The 22,240-nt window shown below is 41.8% G+C and overlaps 1 protein-coding gene across 50 annotated transcripts in view; it reads right to left on the bottom strand.

Annotated features, from left to right (window-relative positions):
* NRXN1 (neurexin 1) overlaps nucleotides 1–22,240 on the bottom strand; it is a 1,114,648-nt gene that overhangs the window by 545,409 nt on the left and 546,999 nt on the right. For all 50 annotated transcript variants that reach the window (XM_021088237.2, XM_085019302.1, XM_085019323.1 and 47 more), the window contains 2 exons: nucleotides 18,231–18,612; nucleotides 16,600–16,790 (listed from right to left, as the gene is read on the bottom strand). In XM_021088237.2, the coding sequence (XP_020943896.1) occupies nucleotides 16,600–16,790; nucleotides 18,231–18,612 (573 nt within the window). The remainder of the gene's footprint in view (nucleotides 1–16,599; nucleotides 16,791–18,230; nucleotides 18,613–22,240) is intronic.

The raw sequence follows: 22,240 nt of genomic DNA, 5'->3' as shown, positions 1-22,240 counted from the left end.
AACCATGAGGTTGTGGGTTCGATCCTTGGCCTTGCTCAGTGGGTTAAGGATCCAGTATTGCTGTGAACTGTGGAGTAGGTCTCAGACACGGCTTGGATCCCGCATTGCTGTGACTCCAGCAAAGGCTGGTGGCTACAGCTCTGATTAGACCCCTACCCTGGGAACCTCCATATGCCTCAGGTGCAGCCCTAGAAAATACAAAAAATAAAAAAATAAAAAAAAATCAGGTCAATTTTAGAAACTCTTTGCTGAAAAGATGCTCGGTGGCCACCAGTTTGAATTATTAGTTATCCTTTATCTTCTATATATCTTAGTCTTCCTTGATGCATAAAGGGTTTAATCCTAGAATAACCTGTTTTCACCTCTGTAGGAGATACCTGTAAATCCTTATCTTTCAGTCTATCCTGGCTTTCCTTCTAAGTTCAGTCTACAAACAAACCATCATTTCCTCCCTTGTCCTTCCACTAGGGAATTACTTCTAGACATCCCTGTTTTATAGCAATCACGTTTCTAGTCTCCCTATTCCTCACAGGGAAATGAATTTCAAAATCATTCTTTAACTCCATTCTATTTCTCACACCTTACATTCAAATCATTGCCAAGAACTGTGATGCTGATGACTCAGTTCTGCCAGTACTTCTGATGTCTGTGCCTCCATCTTCCTTCCCTTTTCCAGTACTCATGTCTGTCTCCCCAATAACCCGTATCTTGTATCCCTGCCTCCCTCCATCCTCCTCATCAATGCCCTATCAGTCTCCACACTGCGTTCTGATTTCTTTAATACCTCCCACCATCTTTTAAATAAAGTGTGAGGCTCAGCGGTATTCAAGATTTTGAGTTACCCTCCCTCAGTAACTTCTTCTAAACATTGAACCCCACAATTTTTGCCAGGCAGAGAATTGGGGTAACATCATTCCTCCACCTCTATCCTAATCTTTAGTCAAACTGTAATTTTTACCATTTCTCCAACACTGCATGTTCATGTTGTTCCATCATTCTCTGCACTATGTGACTGCCATCATAACGTCTTTCCTCTCCCCATGTTCCTATTCAATGTGGGGAAGTCACCTCAAATTCTACCATGTTAATGTGTTTGTTTCCCCAGTCATAGGCAAATATGATCTTTGTATCCCCATAACAGTTTTTACCCCTTTTCTAACAATTACCATTTCTTTCCCTATTCTTTGTATGGCTATTTTATCTTCCCATTGCTTTATAAATTCCTTGAAGATATGATCATGAGCAAAGCATCTTTTTATTCTTATTTTCATCGAGTGGGCACTCACTGATTACTTGTTGACGTATTGAATGAACAGATGAATTGGGAGTTTTCATTAACAAATAATCATTTAAACAATAAGGGTACAGTGAAGGTTTTATGAGTACAATACTCATATTTGCCCCTGGTTCTTTCCACCTGAGAAATAATGAATGACTTGTGGGAAATATTTCTTCCGCTGACCCCTTTCTTGAAGCCATCCAGCTCAGTAAGAGAGTTTAATGCAGTGAACACTTTTCTATTCTGATAGAATAATTAATGAACAGTTTTAAATGACATTTAAGGACTTTGTAGAGGGAGGTAGACAAAGAGAGAGGTACAGAAACAGCTTAGGGAGTTCTCATCATGGCACAGTGGTTAACGAATCTGACTAGGAACCATGAGGTTGCAGGTTTGATCCCTGGCCTTGCTCAGTGGGTTAAGGTTCCGGCATTGCTGTGAGCTGTGGTGTAGGTCACAGATGCGGCTTGGATCTGGCGTTGCTGTGGCTCTGACATAGACCGGCATCTACAGCTCTGATTAGACCCCTAGCCTGGGAACCTCCATGTGCCTCGGGAGTGGTCCTAGAAAAAAAATAGAAAAAAAGAAAAAGAAACAGCTTAGGATATCAATATGTGGTGATGAGAACCCATTCCTGAGTCTTTTCTGAAGTTAAAGTACGTGCCAAAATCTTTGTGGGAAATTAAATTTCAGCCTATCCTGGCCCTCTACTTCATTCTGTCTTTCTCTGTGTTGTCCCATATACAAATATGATCAAATTCATGCATCCTCCACAGGCACACTTCACACTGTGGATACTTTCCTTCTCCAGATGCTTCTACTCTACTGCCTGTTATCATCACAGAGAAGCATGCATCTACTTTCTGTGGCCCTAGAACAGGCCAAACTAACTGCATGGACCCCCGATGCTTTGTCCTCATCCATATGTTAATCCTGTGTCTACTTCCTATGAGTTTGCAGATTGCTTTTCCCATCTAGCCTGTGGACCACCACACATGGACTCCTGGGACTAGAATCTATCTGGTCTCCTGTTACGATCTCGTAGGTCCTTGCCAGCCACAGGTATTCCTGATTCCACAGCAGGATCCCACACCCAACAGTATATTGTTTTTGTTACAAAATCTCTGAATTTCTCCCAAGTCACTGGGATGATGGCATTTAAATGCACAGAGCCCTGACTGAGTAGGAGAGAGCCTCCTTACTGCTTTGAGTCCCTGGCAATCAGTGCAAGCATTGCCATGGTCAAAGCCAGAAATGACAGCTCTGACTTTATCATTATAACAATAACTGACATTGGTGTGGTGCCCTCAACTCTACCAAGCACTTGCACATAGATTGTGTCATTTGGTTTTTGCCTGATGAGCGACAAAAGGAATAAAGGTTATCCTGGATACATGTCACTGATGAAGAGGCTGTCGTTCATGGTTACAATGCCGGAAAAGGGCAGAGTCTGGTTCCAAGCCCAGGTCTCTTCAATCTATGATAACAATGTTTTAATCTGCACTGGTTTACACACTATATAGTCCAAGTGGCAAGGGGCCAATTTGTACAGCTCCACTACTACAAGACATAGGAATGGGACAGAGTAACTTGGCCAGTGAAGGAAAGCAATAAATGTTAGCAGAGTCCAAGCAGAATAACACAGGTTCCCAGGATGATAAGGGACTCATTAGCAAGCGCACTGAGTAATCTCATTTAAACAAAGTCAATTTGCTTCCACAATTATAAACATTAGATATTGAAATTCTGACAAGTGGATAGAGTTATTATGACTCTCAAATTTGATTTTTAGAAGAGAGAGCTCCTACAAAGAGGGAAATACAACACTGGCATCCATTCATGGCCCAAGCTAATTACCTATGTGTGAACAGGTTGGGGGACTCTAGTAAGATTGAAGCTCAGATCTTAATGTTTCCTTGTAGTAAGGCTTGTGGGAAATGGGGAGGGAGTGGGATGATGGGGAGTTTGGGGTTGGTTGATTCAAACTATTACATTTAGAACGGATAAGGAATGAGGTCCTACTGTACAGCACAGGGAATTATATCTAATCTCTAGGGATAGAACATAATGGAAGATAGTATGAGAAACAGAATGTGTATATATGTATGACTGGCCCACTTTGCTGTACAGCAGAATTTCGCACAACACTGTAAATCAACTATGCTTTAATTAAAAAAGAAAAAAAAAAAGAGTTAATACTGGAGTTCCCACCACGGCTCAGCGGTTAGCAAATCTGACTAGCATCCATGAGGACGCTGGTTCAATCCCTGGCCCTGCTCAGTGGGTTAAGGATCCAGAGTTGCCATGAGCTGTGGTATAGGTCGCAGGCACAGCTTGGATCCTGCATTGCTGTGGCTCTGGTATAGGGCAGCAGCTACAGCTCTGATTTGACCCCTAGCCTGGGAACCTCCACATGCCTCAGGTGTGGCCCTAAAAAAAAATTAAAATAAAAAAATTTAAAAAAGAGTTATTATTGACACTATAGTTATGTACAGGATATAAAATGATGCTTTCAACATTCTGAAATTTCTGTTTCCAACTGATAGTTTTGAAAGAAAATTGCCCAGAGTAGGAAAATTTTTTTAAAAGTGTGGTTGTAAGACATAACACGAAGACAGATTCTGTTTGGATGCTGGGCCAACAGACTGTCAGGGAGGACTGGTGGGCAAGTTAGATGGAAATAATAAAAGGAAATTGCCATAGCAGGCTGTGTGGTGACCCGCCTTCTTTTAAACCACTCTGTCAGAGACACTGTGGCAGGTGGAGAGCGAGTTCAGGCATATAAATGTGTGCCAAGCTAACTTTGTCTGATGCTTGGTAAATTTACCTTTTGGTGAAAACAGGGTTCAAATATTTTCATGATTTTTTCTTTTTCCCCATTCAAGTGACAGCCGGTTCAGTCACTGTAGATATCCATCAGCAGCAGACAATCCTGTCACCACTCTGTGTTTCATTTCCCACCTACTCAGCATTATTCTCTTGGACTGCAAACGGCTGGCAGAGTGTCCCCATCTTACCAGCCCCACGACACATTACAAACCCCATGACACCTTATGCACACATGGCACCTTGATCTGAAAGGCACTTTGCCATCTCCTTCTGCCTGATCCTCATACTAGTTCCTCACAATAGGCAGGAAGTTGTCATTATTTCCACCTGACAGGTGAGCAAACTACCCCTTTGGAAAGGTAAGTTACCTGCACAAGGCAACACAACCAGTACAAAGGGAATAACACTGGCAACACAGTCTCCAATTCCCAGGCTTTTGGTTTTCTTTTCCCACTGCACCACGCTGCCTCCTATTTTTACTAAAATCTTTCTCAGTGACAGGAATCTAATAGGTAGAGGAGTTTAGAAATGACTGTTTTGGAAATTAAAAAACAGAGACTTATAACTAGGGGCCAGAGAACTCGTGCACACCTGTGATCTTTCCTGAGATTTCTGAGCAGCTCTGTGTAATTTGGCTTTTTCTCTTTTTCAAAAGAAGTTTTCTCATTTCAAAGAAATTGTCTTTCCCTGTTTCAAAATAAATGCACACTTATTTTGGGTGGGGAAAATCTAGCAGTGTACAGAGTAAGTATAAAAGAACAGCACTTCTCCATGATAATGGCCTGCTTAATGCAGGTCAAAAATGGCATCTGCTCTCAAGTTAGATATACAGAAGAAAAGAGCAAAAAGCCACCAGGGTTTTCTGGAGAGCTTGAAAGGACAATGTGATACAAAGCACACAAAAAAAGCTGTACAGACATTGCCAAAAAGCTTCTAAAATATTATGAGCCTCCTAAAGTCCAATAGAACTCTTATGTTTTCTTAAGTACCTGAAATTTTCTGGTTTTTTTTTTTGAAGAACAAAGTACATCTGTTTTTAAAAGATGGAATATTCTGAATCAGGTAATCAAATCCCAAGGGAATAGTATAGATGATTCCTGAGGGCATGTCTCCAACACTCTGTTCTTCCAATATTTAAGAATTAAATGATTCTTATGGAGAAATGCAAGTAGTTTTCAGGAATGATCAAAAAGTGGGGCAGGAGGGTGTGGGGAACTTTGCCTAAAGACTAGGAAGATGGAGCGCTTTAATAGTTGAACGGGCTGGGAAATAGCCTTCGGGAACAAGCTGATGACAGACTGACAGGCCACTCTCTAATCATCTAATCAGGTACTATATTCATCTGGGTATGCTTTAAACACCTCTAAATGCAAAAGTTCTATAGAATGCACATTAAGGACACTGAGCAATTAAAATTGTTGGCTGTCGCGTTTGAGGAAGACCTCAGAGGCTAAGGGAAAAGAACCAATAAATAGGTTTTATAGAGGCATAGGATGGGAAGAGCATATGGAAAGTGAAAAGAGAAATATTCATTTCTTTTGAAATTATCAGAAGTGACATTTTCAGCACTACCAAGGTAATAAAGCAGAAGTTCGAAGAATCAAGCTTTCTATGGAACAGGAACTATTTTCTTTTATTACATGACATTTTCCCCTAAGAGTAAAATAAGTCCTATCTTTCACTCTAGATATTCAGAAGGAATCCCTTCTAATAGTTGGCAAAGATATATAGTAGTATTTAAATATTTCTATAGATCTGGGTTCAAATTCTATTTCTGGGCAATTCACTTAGCTTTTCTGAGTCCCTGTTTTCTCATCTGTAATAAGAAAGAATTAATATCTCACTCATCTAATTCTTGTAGAGTTTGGGAAATGATACTTGTAAAATAAATTATCAAAACTGAAGTTCTGACTTAAATGACAACAGGACAGGTATATGAGTCTGAGGCAGATACTGAGATGCAAAATTTACAAAGGAAATTGTAAAATACTGGTTCTTGCCTTTGAACCCCTTAGTTACATCAAGAACATTACCGTCATCACCCTTGATCCAGCAGTCCCACTCCTGGGCATATAAATGGACAAAACTGTAATTCAAAAAGATACATGCACCCCTATGTTCACTGCAGCACTATTCACAACAGCCAAGATGTGAAAACAACTTAAATGTCCACTGATAGATGAACGAATTAAGATGTGGTAGATACATACAATGGAATACCACTCAGCCATAAAAAAAGAACAAAATAATGGCATTTGCAGCTACATGGATACAGCTAGAGATTCTCATATTAAGTGAAGTAAGTCAGAACAAGAAAGACAAATACCATATGATATCACTTACATGTGGAATTGAAAATATGGCACAAATGAACCTGTCTACAAAACAGAAACAGATACATAACATAGACTTGTGGTTGCCAAGGAGGAGGAGGTAGGGTGTGGGATAGACAATGGACGGAGAGTTTCAGATTAATAGGTACAAACTATTATAATTAGAATGGATAAGCAATGAGGTCCTACTGTATGGCACAGGGCAATACATTTAACCTCTTGAGATAGAACATGATAGAAGACAGTATGAGAAAAAGAATGTGTGTATATATGTGTGTGTGTGTGAGAGACTGGGTCACTATGCTGTATAGCAGAAATTGGCACAACATTGTAAATCAACTATACTCTCATAAAAAAAAAAAAGGAGTCAGAAATTGGAAAGATGTCTAAGGATTTTTTTGAATTAAGCCTAATGGTGGGATACATTTGCACTACTGCCCCCTAAAGGTAGCATTCTACCTGGGGGAAACCAGTGGTGGGAGATCTAAACAGTGTGTGTTGAGGAGGGGAAGGGGCAGAACCTCATGTAGCCTGGCTGGGAATGCTAATGATCAATCTAGGAATGCCAGCTGCGCTGTCCTGTGCAGGATAGTTATGGGAAGGTGGCCTAAACATTCCCAATGCCTGGCATATCCAGGTGGGCCTTACAAGTCCCCCTTCCTTATAAACACTTGCACTTTAAGGAACACACTGGTTATTACTGTGCACGGTTGTGAGAATTAAATGAGATCATCTAAGTAACTTATTTATAATAGTGCATGGGATGTGATAAGCCCTCATTATTATTACCATTTAATTGTGCTATCATTACTGTTTAGGTAAGATGTTTAACCTTTCTAAGCCTTACCTTAGTTTCATGATCTGTAATGTAAGGCTAAGTACAGCTATCTCGCCAGTTGGTCACAAAAATTAAGGAGATAATATATGTAAATCCTTTATTTAATACTTAGTAAAAGCAGATGATGATGAAGATGATGTGATATACTTTGCCTAAGGACACACAGAGAACAAATGGTAGAGATGACATTTCACCCAAGTCTGTATGACCCCCAAAGTCTGACCCTTAATTATAATGCTATATTGCTTCTCCTATGATCCTTAACAAAAACCACAATAATTAATTGCAAAGGCCGAGGAAGGGTCACTTTTAAGAGCAGACATGGAAAAACCACATTAATGTGGTATTAACAAGAAAGCCAGATTGACCTAATGCAATTCTGAAGTGGCACTGGAAATATCCTCTAATGTATGAAAATGATGGGCCAGCAGCAGCACAGTGGCATTAAAAAGGAGGTTAGGGTTAGTAGATGCAAACTATTACATTTAGAATGGATCAGCAATCAGGTCCTACTGTAAAGCACAGGGAACTATATTCAGTCTCTTGGGATAGACCAGGATGGATGATAATATAAGAAAGGGGTGTATATATACTGAGTCACTTTGCTATATAGCAGAGATTGGCACAACATTGTAAATCAATGCTACTTTAATAAAAAAAAATTTAAATTTTAAAAATGTGCTTTCCTACAAGAGTAAAGATAGTAGAGTTGGCTTTGAAGCTCCTCTACAGTAGCAGGGGTGACTTTGCATTACACCCACCCAATTTTCCACCCTACTTCAATTTTGACCCACGGCTCAAGACGAATTGTTCAGGATCAAGGGTAGAAACTTGTTTTCCTCTGAGTCATGATGAAAGAGGGCTGGAGCTGCATTATTACTAAACCCTAACTAAATGAAACCACTGCCTGAAAATAACAGTACTACTTATTTTTGAGATTTCTGATGAACAATTGTAACATTACCCAGATGTCAGCCATGGCCTCTCTGTCCTTTGCAGATCTAGATGAGATGGGTTTGATTCCAGAGAGGATGGAAATCTAGTTTTTCCTTCCCACTGTGTTCCTGTTAACTCCAGTGGACTCTGATTTCTGCTTTTGGCTTCTGTATCCCAGGCACTGTCTCTGACTCCAGATGTACACACTTGCTGTCTCCACCCACAAAATAATTTGGCTGACCCAAGTGATTATGATTTTAGTCATCTGTACACTTGGATGCCATGCAATGCCCAGTTTCCCACCATCTAGATGACTACAGCCTCTAGCCCAAGCCCCTGCTCCAGAGCAAGGCAAATCCATCCCCCTTATTTTTGTGGAGCAGCTTAAAGATGACTTTTTGGATGCTTGATGGCTCCACTTAGCCCCCAAGTAGATGGTTCAAATATTTCTCCAAACAAATCAAGAACAGTCACATTTCTCCTGTGTGACCCTGCCTCCTATGCCCTTACTCTGGTCACAGGTAGGGCACATATTGCAACCAAATCTACCCGCTCGAGAATTGGGCACTAAGGCTCCTAAACTCAAGTGACTCTTTCCTAGGTATTTGAATCGGTCAGGGGTGGAAGGCCAGGTCTGAGGAGGCCAAGTCTGCCAGTGCTGGTGAAAGCAGAGAAAACCTTTGGAGCAGAGAGGGAAGAGAATGAGGGCTCACCTGGAACCCAAGAGAAGGCAGTTCGTAGCCCAGGTAGAGAATGGAGATGCTGGCTCATGGCTGTCAGCTTTTCTGAACATGGCCTCCGGACATCCGGCTGGACGATTTCTGTTTCTTGGGTTCCCTGAGTGCTATACTTTGCCCCACTTCCCCCTTTTTCATTTAAGTTAGTCTAAATGGGTTTATGCTTCTTGTATCCCAAAGACCTTTGTCTTTTTCTTCATTTAGGAGAAAAAGAGGGAGGTCTGAGGGCCATGAAAACTCTCAAGACTGAGGACCTTCCTGAGTGAGATAGGCTAAGCCATGCTTGCCTTCCCAGATGGCGCTGCCAAAGGGAGCTCTTGGCCCAGAAGCTCAGCCTCTAAGAAGACAGTTTGCTGCACTCCTGGACCTCCCTGAAGAGGGATAAGCACTGAAGGCCTGATGCTGATGAGGCTGAGGTCTTGTGAACAGTCACCTGGCCCTTAAGAAACCTGCTCTGAGCATCTGCAGGTACTTGCTTCTCCGCAGCATAAATGGTCTCACCTCTGAGAGTTCATCTTGTCTAATTGCCATCCTGCTGGGACATGGAAAACGCGCACCTGGTCCAAAAGGCATGGGAGCACTAGATGTGTACTTCCAGGAGCCCGTACTTTGCTGTGGGAGGGAAGGGAAGCTCTTTCTCCTGCAGTAGGATCTCCCTGCAGTACTCCAGGCACATGAACCAAGCTCTGTGGCTGTCAGAGCTTAGCCAGTCTCTGTGGGTGAGCAGCAACCAGCATTGGGGCTTTTAGCACCTACATTACATCACCTTCTCCAAACCAACAGCCCCAAATCAAAACCAAGGACTGTGGTCCTTAAAGTTGCATCAGAAATAAAAAGCTGATGGGTGACCCACATGCTCCCCATCACCATCTTGAGCCCATAGTAGGCGGCCATACAACTGGCTTCTCCAGTGAGTCCACAGAAGGCCTCACTTTTCATTTCAGCTCCAGGCTGTCACTTGCAGTCAACTGTGAGTTGGTGAATCTGAGCAATGAAACCTATTTTCCCTGGTCTATTGTGAAAAGTGTTACCCTGGGAATAAAGATCACATCTATAACTGATTGCCTGGCTGTGTTGGTCAGTCTTTCCCAGGCACACTGCTCTCACCTATAAAAGGAAAAGTCAGACCAGAGTATCCCCAACATCACATCAAGCTCTAAATTCCTCTGATCCTAGCAGTGGGAAGAGAAATCCAAATATTAGAGTTAGTGGGAGTTGAAAAAAAAAAAAAACTAAGCATAGTAAAACTATGCCCAATGCAGAAGAGATTCTAACTCAAGCACAATGAGTGAAGGAATGAAAGAAAAAGAAAAAAAGAAAACAGAGTTGCTGGTAGGGATAAAGAACCTAAACTCTGCTGCAGTCATGGAAGCTGATCCAAGGGTTATAAGGAAGCAAAGGGAAGAAGTGAGTCTTCCAAGCCAAGCATTAGACAGCAGGTCCAAGGTCAATGGGCCTGGGAAGGAAAGGACAAGTCTCACTGGGGTGGATGGATGGTGTGGGGGGCGGGGTGGGGAATGGGATTATAACAAACTGACAAAGGCATTATAGTACAGAGAATAGATTGAGACTGATTTCTGCAAAGCCTGGGAATTCAATGGAAACATCAGGAGAGAAACAATAATTTCGTATCTCTAATTGTCTTTCAATTCTTGTGTGGGAAACGGAGTAACAAAAATGTCAAGTCTTACGTTTCTGTACTCAGAGCCTGATTGCCTCTGTTCTGTACTCTGACGATTGCCTCCTGAGTGGTCTCTTTCCTCAGCCTGTCCTCTGCACCGAAGCCAGAGGAATGATTCTTAAGGGCACCGTGAACTCCAATCTCCGGTAAAACAGCCCTTGATTCCCACCTCTTCACCTTCTCTCATGACACTTAGGGCTCTTCTGAATAAGCAATCACCTTGCTCCCCTCTGAGAAGCTACAGAGAGCCTTCTGGCCCACAGCCTCCTTCCCAGGGATCATCTTTCAAATTCACGTGCAATGCCTTGCAAATCTATCTCTGTGTTCACAGCGACTGGGCCTGATGAAGTGAGCCTGACCCCAAACAGCAGGGCAAAAGCCCAGGAAGCTGTGTTCTAGGCAGGTCTACTCACCATAAGAGGTCATGCCTTTGGAGAAATTTAAAAGTGAGACGAAAAGAGTAGACAGAAGTGGAAATGTGCACAGGAATAAAAGCAACAAGGAGAAGCCATGAGGCAGAAGCCAAGAAGAGGAGAGACCAGAAAGCAGAAGAGGAGGACAGAAAAGTCAACTAAGTGGGAAAAGACACAGCAGAGAGAGGGTCAGTGGTGCAGCCCTGAATTACTGAGCAGTGGGCACTCGAATCCAAGGGGACATGTGTGAGGGTTGCTCCTGATATCCCATATGACTATGTGAAGAAAGTTTTTATCCTCTCTGTGGCCTCACTGTTCAGCAGCTGAAAGGATGTCTTGTCTCTCTTACTTCCTAATGGATCCTTAAAATAATCTCCCATTAACTAAAGTAATGTGAGTAAATCTCTTTCCCTTCTAAACTAAAAAAAGAAAGAAAAGAAAGAAAAAAATGTCTAATAAAGATAGCCTAACCAAAAGGACAGACAACACATTCAAGGCCAACTCCTGCTTTAAGGCCAAGCTCAAAAATCACTCTTGTCTGAAAGCTCCTTATTTGAGTAAATTAATTACCTGAGCAACGCAATCGGATTATCAGATGTCACCTGGTTGAACACCCAAATCTTGGGTGTGTTGAAGCACAATCAGGGCCTTGAAATAGAACCTGGATCACTGATGTGGTGCAGCAACGATCTGTCAGAAGCACCAAAGAGCAGCAAAGGGGGGCCGGGTATGTGATCTATTCAGGATTGGAGAGGGTTGGTAGCTGAGACTGGTGGGAGATCAAGATGAGCACAGCAAGAAAACTATTCGTCCTCAAACCTGCTTAGACACTGAATCTATTTGAAAGGAATGCCCTGGTCGGATGATTTCTGATTACAGGGATTTTTAGTGGCCAGGGAGCTGGATCAGGTGTTTGCCTACAAAGTGACATTTAAGGAGGGATACAAGGAAGGTTAATGGGCAGATACCAGTCATGGTGGTAAGAAGGGACGAGACAAGACAGGAGGAGAGGGGGAAAGCTCGCCCAAAGCCTGTGGAGGAAAGGAATCTGGGGTGTGTGAGAGAGAACAAAGGGCAAAGCTCTGCCTTCCCTGACCTAGATGAGGCCTATAAATGTACGTCACTTTTATGTAGTTTTGCTAAGTGGCCACTTGAGGGCACTGTATCCTCTGCACCTGGGAATTCTTAATTTCTCCCCTGTGAATTAAATTTTCTTCAAGTATGCTGAAGGTCAAGCTTAAGTAGTACCTTAAAGAGGGGGACCAATGGAAGATGGGGCCAAAGATGATCCTTTCCCCCTATCTTTGTTCTTGAACTGGATCAATGAGTGAGGAAGAACGACCTCAATTTCAAGTCCCGAGGTAACTGCAAGGGTTAAATAACATAACTTCTTTTAAATCTATTTAGTGTTTCATAGGGAATCAACACGTATGAGCTCCTTCCCATACACATACACAAACGCACGAATCTGCCAAGCACAGGAACACAGAAGGTGTATCAGGAGGAATTCCACAAATTCTTTCTCTCCCTAAAGGGGGAAGGACATGGAAGTACCACAAGGAATGTAAGCGAAGATGTGCTGCCAGGTAATTACCGCAAAGGACCAACTGAAGCTGCTCTCTGCCTGCTGCAGCTTATGCATAATAGCCAGAGGGGATGGAACACAAACAGCTGGGAAAAAGAGATGAAAGCAAAACTGTATCCGCGGGGAGAGAAACCACCCCCTGAGAACGTGGCAGTGGCATGAAAGACAATTTAAACAAGGTCATCTGCGTGGAAGTCCTCTTCCCGGAGAGGAAGATCCTGAGGCTCTTGCCCATTTCTGCTGGGGAGTGGGATAAGCGGTCCCTAGCTTGCACATTTCTACACTTAAACTCCGTCTACACAACGAAACAGAGCCACAAAGTCACGCGTCATTCTAAAGGCTAACTATGGAGTTTTAGGTGGGGGAAGACAAAGTCGGCATCCCAGGGTCTAGGGCAGCTGTTGAGGCTTTTTACCCGCTTTTCGCCTGCCACACGGCAGGTTTTGCGGCCTTATGCTGCCCTCTAGTGTCTTTTTGAGGTATGGTAACATGAGGAATAAAAATAGGCTCCCGGAAGTAACCGACCTCACTTTGGCGCAGGACTGAGCAAACCAAACCAAAGTAAAATTCCAACATAAAAGTACAACGAGGATTTGTACTAAAATTCAAAAGAGAGTTAAATTTGGCCTCTACATAGACACTGCACAGACATCTGGCCTTCCCTGCACACCTTCCAATCTCAAATAAACACTGCCCCTGCCTCAGTTTGTCTGAAGAGGGTACAGAAATGTGCAGGTCAGGAACCCCACCAAGCGACTTTGCCAAAGTTAAGTAGGTGGACCTCACTCTGAGAGGAACTAAAGATTGTGGCAGTAACTCTACGCAAAGTGTAGAATAAGTCTAATAATTTTCTGTTAATTCTGTAAGGACAAAAATACATAAAATAAAACCAAAATAGGTCACCGTTGTTCCCGAATTTAGAGTGACTGAATCCTACAGGACTAGCATGCAAAGGACTTACAGCGCTGCTAAATTCAGAGTGAAGAGTTCCCGAAGATGCTCCCGTGTTTCACTAAGCCCCATCTCGTTCCAGCGGCCGTCCATGTGGGAAGGAGAAACAATGCCCAGCTTCACTCAGTCCTTCAGCTAACCCTTAACCATTCCTTCCCGTAATACTCTACCTGGTGACGCCGGGTTCTTCTCAATGCCCTGATGTGGCTCCAAGGAATCCTGTTCTCTGTCCTATACCTGTTCCCTCAATGTCAGTCTTCTTCTCGGGACAGAAAGCTTTTCATTACAGCCACCCTCTTCACAGCCATTCGCTCCACTCTGAGCACAAAGCTTAGAGCTCTCAGTAAATATGCCTCACCTGACCAGGACCCACCCTACCCCCAGCCACACCCAATGAAAGGCTGGGAGATGTCCACCTGTGACCACGCTCTTTCTTCAAGCTCTCTCTAGTTGGGGACACACGTGGCAAGGGAACCTCATGGGGTTATTGTCAGCTCTAGATCACACGTCCAACTGAAAAGTCCACAGCTTGAGATTTTGATTTTTAAGTTCTAATTTTATACTTTTGGGGGGGGGAGGCTGGCAGAGGGGGGAGGATGGATCCTTAACCTGCTGCACCACAGGAGAGTTCCTTAAGCTCTAAATTTAGAAACTTGCTCTTGCCCTTTGACCTGATCTGGTAAGTCTTTAAACAGGAAGGAACTTCCTAAGGTAAAGGCAGAATAGTCATGAGTATAGAGTCTCTTTATTCACCTGGAAAATTCACCTCAAATTTAAATTGTGGGAGTTCCCATCGTGGCGCAGTGGTTAACGAATCCGACTAGGAACCATGAGGTTGCGGGTTCGGTCCCTGCCCTTGCTCAGTGGGTTAACGATCTGGCGTTGCCGTGAGCTGTGGTGTAGGATGCAGACGCAGCTCGGATCCTGCGTTGCTGTGGCTCTGGTGTAGGCCGGTGGCTATGGCTCCGATTCCACCCCTAGCCTGGGAAACCTCCACATGCCGCAGGAGCAGCCCAAGAAATAGCAAAAAGACAAAAAAAAAAAAAAAAAAATTTAAATTTTTTTTTTTAAAAAAAACACAAATGCACTTAGTTAACATGTCATACTTAGTATCTTAATATTATATAAAATGCTATTTTTGATTTATAGTTTGTTTTCATCATGGATAAAGCCTTTCTTATATTGAGAATCATGAAACACTCAATGTTTCAATACAGATCAGCTCTGAAGGTTTCTCAGGTTTGTAAAGGTTCTCTCCACCACTGGAAAGAATCCTTTACCATGTCCTTCACTTAACCTCACTTTGATTTTTTAATGAACAATAATCAAATATTTACTTCTCAGGAGACAGTGCCCTAATTGTCCAATGAGATATCCCCACTGCCTTGTGCTACTTCTCTGTTCCCTCAGTGAGTCGGTCTGTTGCATGTCACAAACTTCAACCAACCACCAACTGTTTCTTTTCCAGCCATGCTGGTCTCCACCTTGAGTTCATGGTTTCTAGTGACGTGCATTGATGCCTCTTGCGCTCTCTCCCCACTTTGCTCTAGCTTTGGGGGCTGGCATGAAGAGGACCCCACTTTGCTCTAGCTTTGGGGGCTGGCATGGCCATGGCACTGCAATGTCACGTTCTCTCCCTTTCCTTAGCATTTACCACCAAAACAGGGGCACTCACAAAACAGGACTGGAAAATGCACTCCATTCACTTCAGTCAGGGAGAAGAAAGAGGTTTAGCCTGTTAGACAACATTTCCTTTGAATTTCATTTTACTTTTTGAGCTAAGCTATCAGATTTGCGGTCACAAGCAGGCTCGCTTTGAAGTTAACAAGAGGCCCACTCTGAGAGAAGGGAGACAGCCCTTACCACACATTTTAAGTGTTGGACAAATATAGTACTGGGATTATAAATATATCCTGCAATTACAGAAAGTGAAACACTTTTCCTTTATTCTATCACCTTCCTTAGAAAGAACATTTTTCTCTAGAAAGAATTCTGTTGGATTTTTCTCTTTCCAGTTCCCTAACTCCCCTATGTAAGTCCCTTTTAAATCAAAGGGAAAGATCCCCTCAATATAAAGAAACAGCTCTTGCCAAGTAAAAATGTGACCGTGAAGATCCCTGCAGGGTTTTGGAATGCATGGGAACAGAGCAGAAGGAGCAGAGGAGGGGCCCTGTGTCACAACTGGGGTTACATTTGGCTGAAGCCGTTGTGTTAAACCTGGGCAAGCCATTCAAAGCTCAGATTCCCCACATTCGTAATAAAAAGCTAATACAATCTTGCTCAATGCCTGCTGTCATGTTAAATAATATGCGATATGTAGATATGCTCTTAGTGAATCAAAGGCCTGTTCAGATAGAAACTTGTGCTATTTTCTTTTACTACTGACATATTGTCCAAGCATTTTGTCTTGCTCATTTGAAAATCAAGTATCAATAAGGAAGGAAAAAGTCTGTCACGACTTTCTTAGCAGCTGGCGAAAGAACATATCTGCTGGGTGTCTGTGGAGGTTGGGAAGGATTTACCCACCTTTGGAGCCAGGCTATAAGCCAGCCTCAGACCCCTGTTGGTCAGAGGCTCTGTAAGTATCTAGGAAACCTCACCAAGAAAAGAAAACCAATAAGCTTTAGAAGAAACTCACTAGGTATCTGGTTACCTTGACTCCAAATTGGGACTAAATTTGAAAACTGTTGGGACTAAAGAAACTTGCAAATGCCTACTGTTCTTTATTACTATCAAGACTAAGGATACGTTTTTCTCATTCTTTAAATTTTAATCATGCATGCATTCTTAGGTGTTGCATTTCTCGAGCTGCTATTAAAAATACATATGTGTCTGCCACATTAAAGGGGGAACAGAGGCTTGTGTGTTGTATTATTAATTATACGCTGGAGATGAAATTCTGGTCTTTGTAGAGGGTACACACACACACACACACACACACACACCAAAGCAAAGGATGAGCCACGTGATCATGGACCACGTGGGTTCCGCCTGTTGCTCTGATTCTGGGCACTTACTCTTGAGGTCCAAGTTTCTGGCTCCCGCAGTAATTTGCGTTGTGATTTTTGTGTCAATCTTTACAGTGTGGAGGTTGCTGGTGTCCCTTGATATCATCACATTGTGCCACTGATTGTCATTGAGAGGTTTATTTGAGCTCCCTTTGATGAGGTTAGCACCATTTCCCAAATCAAACACGTAATGTAAGTACCTGGGAAGACAAGGAAGATGGGAAAGTGCCATCACTTTGTGAATTTTTGATGAAGTCAAACTATGTAATACAACCAAAGATCTCTTTTTCAGGTGGCAGCATCCTTGCGAGAAGTCAGCATGGTGAGTGGTGTACAAGCTCCACTAACAAAAGGTTAGGAAACACTACTGTTTCACAAGGAGAATTATTCATTGTCTTCAGTTCAGGCAGTATTGAAAGATATTCTTTAAACAGTGGTTTACATACTACTTCATGGCTTTGGAGGACAAATATCTGTCACTACTCATTCCCTATTTCTACCACTCTGTCTTTTGCCCGCTACACCTAAACTGGCAATTCTCTGCTTCTTAGACCCACTTCCCCCCATCACTGTTTTATTTTTCTCTTTATGGCCATACCTGCAGCATATGGAAATTCCCTGGCTAGGGGTCAAATAGGAGCTGCAGCAATGCTGGATTCTTAACCCACTAAGCGAGGCCAGGTATCAAAGCCCAACTTCGTGGATACTGTTTTGGGTTCCTAACTCAAGGAGCAACAAAGGGAACCATGCTTTCCTCTACCTTGACTGCCTGTTTCTATGTGGGAGATGTGCACTCATCCCTCATGACACAGCTGAGGCAGCCACTCCCGGACTCATAGGTTTTTGTAATTTCCCTAAAGACTCTCCTGAACCTTTGCACAAAGTCATCTTAGGAAACATCCTAGTGCTTTTCTGCTAAATGTATGTGTTCACCTGTATCTCCTCTGATTGAATGCATCTATATGGGTCTGGGTTGGTGGAATCCGAAGTGTGCACAAAAGCGGCAAGGAAGAGATGATAGATAGATAGATAGATAGATAGATAGATAGATAGATAGATAGATAGATAGATGTAAATTAGTGTGTGGCACATTATCTGGTCGATTGTGAATGTGCAATGATATCCACCAATTGAATGAATAAATACCTAAATCAATGAAAAGATATCAAATTTTCATCACAGCTTCAAGGAAATGTCATATGCTCTTTTCCTTTCTAAATTCTTCAAGAAACTGACATAGACTCGAGCTTTGGTTAAATGAGATTTTTGTGGAATTGAAGTAGTCTGATTGCATGAATTAGCCACTTAGCACAAATTAACCTACAAATGTGGAGAAATTCTTTTGTAGAATTACTGGGTGCCTGATAAGGAAATCCATACTTGAAGAGTAAGATTTATGGAATGCCTACAATCAATTAGAATTTGACATTATTTGTACCTTATATATGGAAAGGTAAATATAAAAAACAGTGCTGAATCACTATTAATTTTATAAGATACCAAAGAAGTGACTGAAACAAATGCATTCTTTGCAAACCATCCCTCCAGCCCACCACTTTCTTTTTAATGCATAATTTGGGAAATTGAGGTTCATTTTCCCAGAGCCTTATTTCTTTGTCATTGACCAGACCTATACTCACCCTTTAACTAATTCAACCACAATAAAGTCATTTCCATCCCCACTGTTATATAGAATTAGTCCATCTAGAGATGTTGTCTTGAACTGGAAAAAAAGATGCATAGAAGTGTAGGCTTGTAGCGTAGCTAAGGCAACATAGCTTGATTTGGTCTTGAAGGTGACAGGGTCTGCTATGATGTTCCTGAAGCCAAACCTGGCATTGAGCTCACAATAATCTATGTCACCATTTTTACACAAGTCAATGTACGCCATCCCATTAAATGTCAGGCTCTGCAGGTGTCCAATGAAGTTGGAGGGAACTGAAGACAGGTACCGCCGTTCCGTGATGATACCAGTCTCTATGTTATGAAACTCCAGCCTTGTGTGATCTCCTGCCATTTGACCTAAAAGGGAAGATAATGTATTATTATTTTCTGCATCAGAAGGGCACCTTCAACTGTAGACGTCTATAACAATATCATGTTTTAAAATGCAAGTATCTACACACCTTGACAGTCAGTTATGTGGAATAAAAGCACAGAAATGACCTTACAGAGGAAGACTGAATTAAATAATAACAATTTCTTAGGTCAAGTTCTAATCTCTGTCTAAATTTTAGTCTTAACAAAAATGATCCTCATGGACTACAGTTGTGGATTTTTTTTTTCTTTTATCCTTTTAGGACCACACCTGTGGCATATGCAGGTTCCCAGGCTAGGGATCTAATCAGAGCTGTTGCTGCCTGTCTACACCAGAGCCACAGCAATGCCAGATCCGAGCCACGTCTGCGACCTACACCACAGCTCACGGCAACGCCGGATCCTTAACCCACTGAGCAAGGCCAGGGATTGAACCCGCAACCTCATGATTCCTAGTTGGATTCGTTTCTGCTGCACCACGACGGGAACTCCCAGTTGTGGAATTTTTTAAAGGTAGAAGAAAGAATAAAGGAAGGAAAAAATGAAAGAAGAACGAAGGGAGAAAAAAGGGTAAGAGGGAGGAATGAAGAGAAAGGAAAAGGAAGGAGGGAAAAAATAGAAATTACAAAGGGACAAAGGATTGGGGCAATGATTATTCTAAATCATCCTAGTAGAAAGTGATATATCCCAGCTTCATGGTAAAGTGACCTTTGTCTTCACAAAGAATTTTCTTTGAGGAAAACAAGAATGGTATATTTTCCTAGACCAATAAAAATCATGAAGAGCTGCTGACTATTCTTCCAATAATGAACCATGAAAATGTGTTTGAAGTTAATTATGTACTTCTCACCTTTCTTTTTCTGTACTGAATAATTCCCAGTCTTTCCTATAACTAGTCTCCCAACCACAATGGAATTTCTGGTTTTCTCTTCTGGACCTCTACCATTTTCCTTGCACTTAGGTACTTGATTCCTAAACTGAACACAACACACCGATTCAAGGCATGTCCAATTTTGAGAATACCAGTAAAATTAGCCCACATGACAACAAGATGTTATCTATAAACACCCTAGTGTGAAGCTTGGTTGCTGATTTATTTAGTCACTCACTCTTCAACTCAATCCCATCCCTCTTCCTCCTGCCATCTTGCTCTGCCAACACCATTAAAAGTCAACCTAGTCCCATGTTTACCTCCAGAGGGATCACTGTATATACCTGCAAGGTTGAAGTCAGATGAACAAAGATGTGAACTTGTTTTCTAAAGCACCACATAAAGTATTCCTATCATTGCTAGTGATTTGTTCCCAGCATCTTGTTCTTATCTAATTAAACTGTCATTCATTTTCTTTGGAAACTCAAAAAGGTCATTTAAATTGCAATCGAGGAGTTCCCGTCGTGGCGCAGTGGTTAACGAATCCGACTAGGAACCATAAGGTTGCGGGTTCGGTCCCTGTGCTTGCTCAGTGGGTTAACGATCCGGCGTTGCGGTGAGCTGTGGTGTGGGTTGCAGACGCGGCTCGGATCACGCGTTGCTGTGGCTCTGGCGTAGGCCGGCGGCTACAGCTCCGATTCGACCCCTAGCCTGGGAACCTCCATATGCCGCAGAAGCGGCCCAAAGAAATAGCAAAAAAAAAAAAAAAAAAAATAAATTGCAATCGAGTTCTTCCAGGTGCTAGCTTCACTGCTCAATCTGGCGTAATTGGAAAATTTATCGAGCTTACCCTATCCCATCATCCATGATATTAATGAAAATATTAATTAGAGCCAATACCAGTATCAGCCCCTGAGAAAATGCACTGACCCTTCTTCCTGGGTGTAATGAAGATTGAATACTCCCCTACATGGGCCTCCTTCAACCAGTTTGACAGATTTCCATTTCTTTAATCAAGATGATAAAATTCTAGGAGGCATTTTAAAGGAAATGCCTGTAAGTAAATGATAAGATACTTTTTTGTTGTGCAAGAAAAATTGCCTGCACACTATTGATTATAATGATAACAAACTCCTTGGTGTAAAAACCTCTCCCCTGAGCTGTACTTAACTCTACTAAATTCCTCACCTCTTTACTAGTCTACTATCCCGTCAACAGCAATCCTTGTCATCCAGTGACACGTTCTTATTCTCTTTTCAGATATTAGTTTGTTCTGATTCCTTCTCTGCAAAAGTGTTTTTTTGTTTTTGTTTTTCTTTCTTGTTTTAGGGCCTCACCCATGGCATTTGTAAGTTCCCAGGCTAGGGTTCAAATCTGACGAGCTGATTCTGCCACCTACACCACAGCTCACTGCAACACCAGAACCTTAACCTACTAAGAGAGGCCAGGGATTGAACCCACATCCTCACGAATACTAGTCAGGTTTGTTACTGCTGAGTCACAATGGGAACTCCTGTTTTTTTTTTTTTTTTAATACAAAAAAATACCACTGTAAATAGCTGCCTCTCCTCCCTCCTCCCTACAAGGTCCCTTTCTTGTCTATCCCATGCAAAAATGCTATTAAACCCTCAGCAATTCTGATATCCCCCGTGACATCATTTTTTCCCCTTCTTCAGTTCTTTCATTCAATGACTTCAATACTACTCCATGTGGAATCATCTCTTTGGTAGCAAATAAAATTTGCCTCTGATAATTTTCAAATATAAATCTCTAGAGACACCAGTAATACTGGGATGGAAATGCTATAAAATCAGGTCATGATGATCATTGCACAACTATAAATTAATAAAATTCATTGAGTAACTAAAAAAATGAATGAAGAATACACAAAGTTGAAAAAAATAACTAGAGATTTTATATCTCCTTAAGTTGATTATTTCTTCTTTTTCATTGTATTGAAGTCTGAGTTTTGGTGAACCTACTCTGATCCTGAAACTGTCATGTTTCTCCTTAAAAGCTCCATTAATGAACCTACTGATAATAAAGGAATTATCCAGAAAAAATATTTCTAATTCTTGAAATTAAATATTACTCTGCATCATCAAGTTCTTGGCAGTTCTGAAAAAAGGAAGCACATTTGGTTCAGCAGAACTGAGAAATTCAGTGATAAAAATAACATTAATGCCTGTTTTCTTTTCTCAAGGGAACAGAATATGGATGCCAAGCATAAATGATAAAAAAAAAAAGTAGTAAAACAGTATTGGAGCAAGCATGGCTCAATTAGAATAAAAATCATTATGACCCATGTTCCAGAGCCTATTCTTTCTTTAATAAGCATATATAAATCGCATTGACAGTAATGGCAGATATACTGGCTCATGGGGGAGAATTAGCACCCAAAAGCCATTATCCACTGACTAAGAAAACATTAACTGCTGCCTCTTAAAAATTCTTTTTTCCCCCGTATTTATTCCAGTGTTTAATCCTCTGTCAGTTATGTAGCCACCACTACTACTGTATATGTATAATGATTATGGAAAAATAAAGGACATTGAAGGGGAAATGTTTTTAAGGCCCTACTCATTTAAAAATGCAGTATCTTTTCCAGAGTGGAAAGCAAAATTTGGAATTAGCAAAATGCCTCTTATCAAAGTGTATGGGTGCATCCAGTTTGATGGTTATCTCCAACAGGAAATCTCAATATCTAAATCAAATCTTTTTACAAAACAGATAACAGGATCT

This window comes from Sus scrofa, chromosome 3 (genome assembly GCF_054392235.1).
Source record: "Sus scrofa isolate SSC_HxYL_T2T_F1_AM1 chromosome 3, Sscrofa_HxYL_maternal_Yorkshire_Landrace_v2.0, whole genome shotgun sequence".
In the NCBI taxonomy this organism is placed as follows: Eukaryota; Metazoa; Chordata; class Mammalia; order Artiodactyla; family Suidae; genus Sus; species Sus scrofa.
The sequence above is the reverse complement of the archived record's forward strand: the minus strand, read 5'-3'. Positions and strand labels throughout refer to the sequence as shown.